The sequence below is a fragment of the Echinops telfairi genome, unplaced genomic scaffold (genome assembly GCF_000313985.2).
Source record: "Echinops telfairi isolate 266 unplaced genomic scaffold, ASM31398v2 ScPeMD7_3;HRSCAF=10, whole genome shotgun sequence".
In the NCBI taxonomy this organism is placed as follows: Eukaryota; Metazoa; Chordata; class Mammalia; order Afrosoricida; family Tenrecidae; genus Echinops; species Echinops telfairi.
The window spans coordinates 54,480,813-54,491,617 of NW_022103899.1; the positions used below are offsets into that span (position 1 = coordinate 54,480,813).

A 10,805-nucleotide genomic window follows, 5' to 3' on the forward strand; every position below is an offset into this window, starting at 1 on the left:
ACCATGCCTCCTCTTGTTCTTCAATCCATTTGATTGTAATCCCTTCTGTGAATGAAAACATCTCCTGCTACTGCAAGGTCATTGGTTGGAAACCATTAGCTGCTCCTTGGGAGAAAGATAAGGCATTCTTCTCCCATCAAGATCTTTAGTCTCTGAAACCCACAGGGGCAGTTCTACCTTGGCCTGCGATGAGACACAATCAATGGCAGTGAGCCTGGAGTTTGGAAGGACACAAAAGGAACTTCATGGCAGTGGCATCACAAAGGTTGGTGTCACCAGGGGGACAACTCATGGTGTCACCCCCTGTGGGTGGAGCAGGACAGTGGAACCCTCCAGCAGCTTAGCCCCATGGCCCACCTGCCATGGGTTGAGAAGGCAGGGTGTGGGGCAGCGTAGATCCTGGGATCATTTCCTGCACCTTTCCACCTCTCTAATGATCCCGTTGTTCCATGCTCCAAATCAAAAAAATATATATTAACATCTTATTACTCAACTACTCAGCACCATATGATACTATTGAGCACCCTCTCCTGCTTCAAACATTCTCTGGATAGCTATAGAAACCCCAAACCCTCTTGGTTTCCTTTCTCCCAACTTCTTTCTAGGACCCTTTGCATGGGTGTCTAAATTAAGTACCCGAATAATAAAATACAACCCATCTACATCTAATTACTCATCTATTTAAGTATCATTGTCAGCCATCATCAGTGAAGTTGGCTCATGATTCAGGACAACCATACACAGTGGCAGATTGGATCACAGATGCATTGGCCAAGAATGAAACTTGTGAGGATGCTACCCTGAACTACTACAACCACCTTCATTTGAATCAACTGAAAAACCCAAACTCACTGCCATTGAGTCAATGCTGACTCATAGCGACCTCCTGTGGGTTTCTGAGACCGAAAGTAGAAAGCCAAGTGTTTCTCCCTGGGAGCTGCTGGTGGTTTTGAACTGCTGACCATATGGATCGCAGCCCCACATGCAATCAGGACACTGCCAGAGCCACCTATAAATGTCACTGGCAGTACCTGTCGGTCTGCATTTCCTAGGACTCTCCATGCTTAGTTTGCTCTCCAAATGTACACTTCCCCATCAAAACCAAAGAAACCCTTCTCAAGATGGTGCTGACAAGGACCGAGAGTTACCACTGCTGACAACTGTCATGCTGCACTCAATGCTAGAGCAGACACGATGACCACAGGGGGACCTCCAAGGTTCAGTCCTGCTGCTTTCCTGTCGCGTCTCCTGGAAAGAGTTGCACCCTTCTCTGATGGTTTTCTGATTGACGCGGGTTCAGGCTCACACAGGTGAACTTACTGTGGACGGTTTCCAGAGCTGGTTCTTCATCCTTTTGAACATTTGCAAAGTTGACGGTGTTCTCCTATCATGGATGAAAAGCTAAGTCTCAGAGAGCGATGAAGGAACTTGCCCAAGTTCATACAATGAAGGATCCAGTTCTGTGAGCTTGTAAACTCCTACTCTCTCCTACCCCGGAGGGCCTGGAGCAGGACTTTCTCAGCCCCTTCCTCTGATTCCTTCCTGTCAAGTTATTCCATGGCCTAATTTACTTCTTCCTCCTTCTTTGTTGGCTACCCTCAAAGGTGGAACCGATGTATCTGACTTCAGGTTGACACATAAAATGATGAGTATCATTAAACAGTCACCTTTTACCCCAACCTGGTAACAAGTGAAGCCCACGTGCTTGAAATCAGTCTAAGAAATGCTCCTCAGAAACAGCGTAAGCCTCCAGCAGCTGATCAATCAATCGTCCAAAGGGTTCTATATTGGGAGCCCCGTTATGGATTTTTAGACATAACCAAACACTTTGAGGGAATGAGTCATTGAATCTGAGGGCTCAGAACCATAGTTTGAGGGAACCCCGAGGTCAGTTGGCATAACATCATTCACAAAGACAATGTTCTCCATTCCACCTTGATGAGTAGAGACTGGGCTCTTAAAAGCTCACAAGCCACCATCTAAGGTGGAATTATTTGTCTTTCCCTCACCAGAGGAAAGAAAGATGATGAAAATGCAAAGACGCTTTGACACAATTAGTCCCGTGTGTTAATGGATCGGACAAACATCAATTTCGATAATCCTGGCATCAGAGGATCTAGATGGTGCCTGGCGACCGTTGCTAACTGCCCTGAAAACAATCACGTTCAGGGCAGTCCTGGCTAGAGTGAGGCAAAAGTGAAAAATCCTAAAAGGCACCAGGCTTACTGGTTGGAGAGAGACTGGTGGGACCCCTGCTCCCTGCCAAGACTATGGCCGTAAGTCACCCTGTACATCTGGAATGGAACCCTGCTCTGTTAGATCTAAAGACAAAGTGCAGAGGGCCAGGGATATGGAGCAATGGAGGCAGTCGACACAGGGAGAAAGGAGGGTAAGTGCTGAGGGGATAGCAATGGAGGAGCTGAAAGGAAATGTCTGGATTGTTGAATGGAAAGCTGATGATCTGCTCTGTAAGCTTTTCCCCAGTTCACAATTCACAATACAAAGTAAAAAACAAACCAAGCCACTTTCAAATAAGCAACCCTCCACGCTGGCCCTGTCTACGACTGTTAGTGACAGGTACTGGAGTCAGCTGGTATTGCCAGGCTTTGGGTTAAACGGGGCTTCATGACCATGTGTGAAGGTTGTCCCGTGGACAGTTCGAGGTAAGGGCAGGAGCATCTGTGCTGAGAACCGGCCCCACCTTCAAAGGGATGGAGCAAGGGATAACACTTGTTTCTCTTTTCTCCAGAGGCCCACAGTCTAGCTGGCTACTGGGACCGCTGGCCAAGTGGCAAAGATAGGATAGAAGATACAGCCGTAACAGGAGCTCTGGTGGCAGGCTGGGTTAAGTGATGGGCTGCAAGCCAGATGATCATCAGTTCAAAACCACCAGTGAGAGAGAAAGACAAGACTCTCTACCCTTGTAAAGAGTTAGTCTTGGAAACTCACAGGGGCAATTTTACCCTGTCCTATAGGATCGCTAGGGGACCTGGTGGTGTAGTGGTGACACTTGGGTTGTGATCTCCATGGTCAACAGTTTGAAACCACCAGCAGCTCTGAAGGAGAAAAATTGGGCTTTCTATTCCTATAAACAGTTACCTTCTTGGAAACCCACAAAGGGAGGGTGCATGGTGTCGTTATGAGTCAGCATTGACTCAATGGCGGTGAATTTGAATTTTATTTGAATAGGATCTCTGTGAGTCACCATCGATTTGATGGCAGTGAGAGAGAGTTGGCAGTAATACTCATTGAGTAAGAGGAGGCCTGGTGTTATGATTGTTAAGTGCTCAGCCTCTCACTGAGGGGTGGGCAGTTTGCTCCCCCTCCCCAGTCTTCGAGAGAGAAAGACCTGGTAATCTGCTTCCATAACGAGAGAACACCATAGGGCAGTTCTTGTCTGTATCATGGGGTCACTACGAGTCAAAACTGGATTCAAGAGAAACCCCAAACCAACAGTAGCAGCAACAGTGATTTGCTAATATCCCAACCCGATTGCTTGGAGAAGAGGTCATAGGCCCTCTTCAATCCGAGGCCAATGACACCCAATTAACTTCCATTCCACTCATGTCAAGGATCATAACAGATCCCATGAGGAATAAACACATGGATTCTGTACAAATTATGATTTTTAAAATGACCCTATCTTTCTGCTCCAGCCTCTATTTGCTCTTCTGAGGGCCTCGTTCATTATCAGCCCTCATGCGCCTCTAACTCCTGAGCCCTGGGCTGCAAGGCCAGCAGTTTGAAACCACCGGACGACCCTCAGGAGAACGATGAGGCTTTCTGCTCCCATAAACATCTGCAGTCTTGGAAACCCCCAGGGGCTGTGCCCTCTGCCCTATGGAGTCTCTGTGAGCTGAAATAGACTCGATGGCAGTGTGTTCGTTTTCCCTTTGGGGGCTGGTCCTCTCTCGTGGACCATCAATCAGACTGTCTGCCGGAGCCTGAGGCACACGGTGTTACGGTACACCTGTCTTTGTGTGGCCGGCGGTGTGAAACAGGACCCCAAACCCACTGCCACTGAGTGGACTCCAGCTCTGAGTGGCTCCGTGGAGGGCTCCTGCGGCGAGACATCATTATGGGAGTAGTTAGCCTCATCTTTCTCCCAAGGAGCGGCGGATGGGTTTGAACTGCAGACCCACAGTTAGGGGCCCAACACTTACCTGCAATGGACAGCAGCACCGTGCCAGAACAAAAACAAACAAACAACAAAAGCAACAAAAGCCCTCACTGCCAGGGAGTCCACGCTGACTCATAGCAGTGACCCTTTGGGACAGGATAGAACTGCCCCTGTCGGTTTTGGAGACTGCCATTCTTTACAGGAACGGAAGGCCTCATCTTTCTCCCGAGGCATGGGTGTGGTTTTGAACTACTGACCTTGCTGGTTGGCATCCCAGCATCTAACCACTACACCCCTGGTCAAAATTTTCGACAACAATCCATAGCAAGCTCACAAACTTGGTCCCCTCAAGTCTATTTATGAGAGTCCCGGTACGTACAATATGCTTAAGTCCACCTCGTGGTGGCCAGGAAGCAGAGGCAGGCTGGCCGCCCAGCTCTGAGAACCAGCGGTGGTAAGAAGGGCTGAGACGAGCAGAAAGCGACCACCGGGGAAGAGACATCCTTACAGCAACGGGTTGGTTGCTTTTTAACACTCAGAGTTGCCACGGCTGTTCGTGTGGCAGGCGAGGCGAGCATACGTCTTAGACAAGAACACTCGGATGTGGCAGAAACAAGGGCAAAAGAAGCTGAGAACTGTGAGCCCACTGCCGTGGAGTTGGTTCCAGTGCGTCGTGACCCTACTGGGCAGAGAACTGCTCCCTAGGAAACTCCATCTTCACGGGAGCGGACTGCCTTCATCTTTCCCTGCAGAGTGAATTCAAACTGGGTGGATTCAAACGGACGACCTTACAGGCTAAACACTAAACACTCGGTGGCCCCGGGGCTCCTGGAGAGCTGGGAGAGAGGAGAACTGAAAGAAAAGTTAGGGGGGCTCTAGTATCCACCTTACAGAGCCCTGGTAGTGCAGTAGTTAAGCACCCAGCTGCAGACTGAGAGGTTGGAGATTCAAATCAACCCAGTGGTTCCACGGGAGAAGGGAGAAAGGCCCGGCAAGGCAGTTCACGCTTTTTGCGAGAGCCGCAAGTGAAAACGAAACTTGGTCTCTAACAGTGCTGAGTCAGCAGGCCATACGTCAACTGGATACGTCAAAAGAAAAGGGGTCTGTGTGTATTGCTTGAAGATGGGGGGCAGCGCCTAACTGAAGACCCAGGGAACCTCCTCAGAGCATTAGCACTGAGCCCCTGACAATTGACGATCAAGGACCCAGGCATGGGTGGGGCCGGGTGGGGAGTGGTGTTGAGAGGGGAGGGCCAGGAAAGAGGAACACCGTTTTGCCCTTCTAGCCCTTTTACTGCCTTTGATGTATTTACTTTGAGAAAACAAGTTAAAGGCTTGAAAAGAATACAGGATTGCTTTGTCATCCTGATCAGGGATGAAAAACAAACATTTTCCTAGCATCCCAACCCAACCCAAGCCCAGCGCTGTTGAATCGATTCGTACTCATTATAACCTCATAGCACCAGTGGCCTCACTGAGTCTCCGAGGATGTAAAACTTCCCAGAAGCACCTGGGCACAGCTTTCTCCCGGGAGCAGCTGGTAGGTTCACAGTGCTGACCTTTTGGCCTGCTGGCGAGCCCTTTAAGAACCGTGTCATCGCCTTGATTGGCCTGCAATCAGGCCCAAGGGGCTCGGTACTTGGGGAAGCCCTTGTCTGAAGGCACAGACCAGAAAGGGGACTTTCATCAGCTGCTCCTCCCAGGAGGTAAGTCAAGCTCGCCTGGCTTCCCACGCTGGCCTTGCACGCAAGACAGGGGGAGGTGGTGCACAAAGGGAGCGTGCTAGCTAGACAGCAGAGCCCCAAACAAAGACGGGAGTGTGCCCTTCTGGCCTCAGCTACACAGCGACACATGCCAAGCTGCAGCCAGCCCCATCACAGCATGCCGGCTTGCAGGGCCAAGCAGAGATCGCCCGCCCCACATCTCCATGGAGCCACAAAGCCTAACAATGATGAAGGGCAACTAAATAATTAAATGTACTAATTAACCTATTCTGCCCAAGGTCACACAGGTACGGACCCAGTTCTCTGGGGAAGTGAAGTTTTCCCTAGTGCTTGATCCTCGGTAGGCAGGCCGGAGAGTGTGACCCCATCAAGTCAGTGTGCCCTCACCACCGATTAGAGTCAGCTCCACCTTTGCATCTAAGGGGCCCTGGTGCCTGCAGTTGGACACTGAGCTGCTGATCACAAGGTCAGTGATTCAAACACAGCAGCTGCTCCGTGGGAGAAAGACGAGGTTGTCTGTTCCTATAAAGATCTTAGTCCCAGAAACGCAAGGCAGGGTCACTATCGGTGAGAATCAACAGCGAGGCAGTGGGCGTGGCTATTGTGGAACCTGTGCATCTGGAGAGACCCGTTTTCTTTACTCAAAATAAATCCCGACCATCATATCCACAAAGCGAGAGAGACGGGCCTTCGACTCCTGTGCCAAGTTCCAGTCTCAGAAACCCACAGGGGCAGTTCCACCCTGTCTTGTAGGGTGTCTTTGAGTTAGCATCAGCTCAAGGACAGTGAGTTTGGTGTTGGTTTATATATCAACCAGGTGGCATAGTGGCTGCATGTTGGGCTGCTAACTGCAAGGTCAGCCGTTTGAAACCACCAGCTCGCTGTTCCATGGCAGAAAAATGAGGCTTTCTCTTCCCAGACAGAGTTATCGTCCTGGGAAACCCTCATGGGGCAGTCGTACCTTGTTTTATAGGGTCATGAAGAGTCAACATTGATTCGATGGCAGGGAGTTTGGAGGTGTTTTTTTAATCTTATCAACAAAAGGAGCCCTTAGTGGCATTGCCATATAAGCGTTAAACTGCTAATCACATCTGCCATTCAAGCCCACCAGCAATTCTATGAGAGAAAGCTGAAGCTCCCTGTTCCTGTTTATAGACTCAGCAGTCCTGTAACCAAACCAAACTCATTGCCATTGAGTTGACTCTGATTCACAGAAACCCTATTGGACAGAGTAGAACCGTCCATTGTGGATTCTCGAGGCTGAAACTTTTTATAAGCGTAGAAAGCCTCCTCTCCAGTGAAGCTGCTGGTGGTCTCAACCCACTGACGTTGATGTTAGCAGCTCAACGTGTAACCACTACCCACCAGGGCGCCACAGAAACCTCATGTAGAGTCACTGTCAACTAGAATCAACTGGATGGTAATGAGTTAACAACTTCTCCAAGAAGCCTAGTTTCCATCCTCCCCCCACCCCCCCACACACACTGCCTTCCTATCCTAGCACTTGGTTGAGTCAGTCCCTCAGAGAGCCAAACAGTTCGCATTCACCTCTCTAACCAAGAGGTTGTTGGGTTGAACATGCTCCCAGTGGTTCCTAGGAAGAAAGGCCGGGCAGTCTGCTTTCTGAAAAGATAGTTGTTCGTTGCTATCAAGACCATTCAGAAAGTGGAAGCAGATCCTCCATTTGGTTCCCACAGCTCCTCCGTGTGGCTTTCAACTGCCGTCCTTTCTGTAGCAATCAGGTGTTTAACCCTTTGTGTCATCCAGCAACTCCACATATAAAAGGTTATGGTCAAGGAAACCCTACGGCAGGGGTTCTCAACCTGTGGGTCACGACCCCTTTGGGAGTCGAACCACCCTTTCACAGGGGTTGCCTAAGACCATCGGAAAACACATATTTCCAATGGTCTTAGGAACCGAGACCCCGCTCCTCTGTCCGTCTCCAGGTGGGTCCACCCACACGCAGATACGCCCACATACGAGTACCCCGCATAAAGACTGTTACCCATGCTACACCATGCGTCAAGCCAAAATTTCATTTATTTGTCATTAGAAATAAATATTTCACAATATATAATGACATTATTTTTGTGATGAACCACTATGCTTTGATTATGTTCAATTTGTAACAATGAAAATATATCACATTGCGATTCATAACAGTAGCAAAATGACAGTTATGAAGTAGCAATGAAATAATTTTATGGTTGGAGGTCACCACAACATGAGGAACTGTATTCAAGGGCCGTGGCATTAGGAAAGTTGAGAACCACTGCCCTATGAACAGTTAGTTCTACTCTGTAACAGTGGGGTTGCCATGCTTTGGAATCACCTGGGTGGACACAGGTGAATTTTGTCATTGACTCTGTGGTCACTCAAATTCCTACTATTTCATTAGTGACATATCTTAATGGGCTGCCAGGGGTATTTCCCAAAGATGTAATTTACTTTGTGCGGCTTGTAGGTTGAGTTTTTAAGAGCATGAACACTTTGTCCCTCTATGACATTCTTTTGTCTCCCAGGATGGTGGCATTTCCTCCCTATCGTTTTCTGTGATAAACTTTTCCTTTCCGGGCATGCAGAAGTGACGTGATCTCTGAGGATCAGAGTTTCCGATAGGTGCTGCCCTTCCTCGCAATTGCCTTAATGTGCTGCCGAACTTTCCCTGCTACACTGCTCACATGGGTTCTTGCATCATCTTCTCAAGACATTCCTCTCTGGTTCCAAGTCAGCATTTTTTCCTCTTTATGTGGGTTTGACTCAACCAGATGGATAGACACAATGGGCAGCAGTTTGAAACCACTAACTTGCTCCATGAGAGAAAGATGAGGCTCTTTGCTCCTTTAAAGATCTGCAGTCTTGGGAACCACAGAGGCGGGTCTGCTGTGTCCTATGTTGCCAGGAGTCAGAGTGGACTCAATGGCGTGAGTTTGGGATTGGTATATGTGTTTGCTTGAGTAGCTATGGCCAAGTTCCTCAATAGCTTTTCACTTCTTGGCCCACTTATTTTTTCATTCCAAAGACCTGGAAAAATTAAACAAGGGAGAAAACATTTATTTCATTATGTTTTAGGGGGAAAACCAAAACTCACTCCCGTTGAGTTGATCCTGACGCAACTTAATTGAAAATCCTTTAGACCACAGTTCTGCCCTTAACACACATGAACTGCAATGAGTTTGGGTTAACTTGATGACAACTGATTTTCAGTCTCTCTCTCTTTTTTCCAGTCCTCTTATCACCTAGCATTGAATTGGCTTCCTAACTTCTTAACACACTGTGTCTTAGGGGAATATAAATAAGATGTCCCATGCACAAGACACTCTCATTGACAAAAGTTTTAAAGTATGTATATTTCCTTTGAATAATATCTAATAAAGGCATTTTGCTAGGGTTAAAAAAAAAAGAAATTCCCTTGTGGGTTTTCGACTATAACTTTTTAAGGGAGTAGAAAGCCTCATCTTTCTTCCATGGAGCGACTGATGGCTTTGAACCACTGACTTCTTTTGACACAATAAAATGTACCATTTGGTCTCTTGAGTGCTGCCTCCATAAATATTGGTTGTAGATCCATGCAAGATGGAATCCATAAGATCTTCCATCTTTCCTCCATTTATCATGATGTTACCTATGGTCCAATTGTGAGGAATTTTGTTTTCTTTAAATTAAGTTTTTATCCAAACTGAAGGCTGCAGTCCTTGATCTTCCTCAGCGAGTGCTTCAAGTCCTCCTCACTTCACGCAAGCAATGTCGGGTCATCTACATATTGCAAGTTGTTAATAAGCCTTCGTCCAATCCTGTGCTGTGTTCTTCTTCATATAGTCCAGCTTCTTGGATTATTTCCTCTTCAGATTGACTAAGTATTGTGAAGAGATGCAACCTTGATGCTCATCTTTAACAATGCTATACCATGCAGTATTCATTTGTCCTGTTTGAGTCACTCCCTCTTGGTCTGTGTACACATTCTGCATGTTCTGTACTTCCCATGCTTCACACATAAAAGAAAGTCTAAAAGGAAGCATGCACTTGGCACATCTAAAGGAAGAATGCGCTTGGCACATCACAAGCTGAAAGAACTGAAGAAAAGAATTCAAGCCTAGAATTGCAATATTAAAGGATTCTATGTGTAAAGGACTTAGTGATGCAAGAATCATCGAAAGAAGCTGGAAGGGGTATATAGAACCGCTGTCCCAATATTCAAGAAACAACGGTATGGAGAGAAGTCCAAGCCTCACTGAGGGTCTTAGCAAAAACCCAACCTCCAGGAATGGAAATATTTCACCAAGCTGATGAAACATGGCAAGCACTTAATTGTCTATGCCAAGAAATTTGGAAGAAAGCAACCTGGCTAGCTGACAGGAAGAGATTCATATTTGTACCCTTTCTAAAGAAGGGTGACCCTATAGCTTTTGATAGCCGGGCACCATCAGCTTTCTTCACCACATTTGCTTCTGCACATATTTTTCTTCAGCAATCGTGTTGGGAAGGTGTGCATCCTGGAATACCAATTTTTTTTTTTGACTCACAGCTCTTTATTGGGGTCTGGAGAAGAGGTGGTCCCAGCCTCCAGGTGAAGCCAGAAGTAGGGGAGCAGCTCCTGCCCGCGGCTCAATACCAGTAGACTTTCTTGTGTTTCCGGGTCTCCTGGATCCCCATTGCCTACATCACCTCCTCCTCCAGGGTCTTCAGACGGGGCACATAGGTTCTTTCAAGAGCATCTTCCATTGATGTGTCTTTGGGGCCATCAATCCATGTTTCCGGAACAATGCCATCAGCTCTGGGAAAATCTGGCTTGGGGATAATTCTTCCTGATCTCGTGGAGACCCGTACCCGCTCTCCGGCCTCCGTGAACCTCCACTCTATCTCCGTGGGTTTCCTGTCCACAGGATCCACAAGGGTGACCTGGCGGTGAAGTAGGGGGGCTTCACTAGGAACCATGGTTCCCCGGTATTCCTCGGTCCTGCC

At 47.8% G+C, this 10,805-nt stretch overlaps 1 protein-coding gene across 1 annotated transcript in view; it reads right to left on the reverse strand.

Moving 5' to 3' along the window:
* Window positions 1-10,365: 10,365 nt before the first annotated feature.
* Window positions 10,366-10,805, reverse strand: part of MRPL24 (mitochondrial ribosomal protein L24) — a 9,923-nt gene continuing 9,483 nt past the window's right edge. The window contains 1 exon segment of the mRNA XM_045294275.1: window positions 10,366-10,800. Coding sequence (XP_045150210.1) covers window positions 10,449-10,800 — 352 coding nt within the window. The 3' untranslated portion in view covers window positions 10,366-10,448.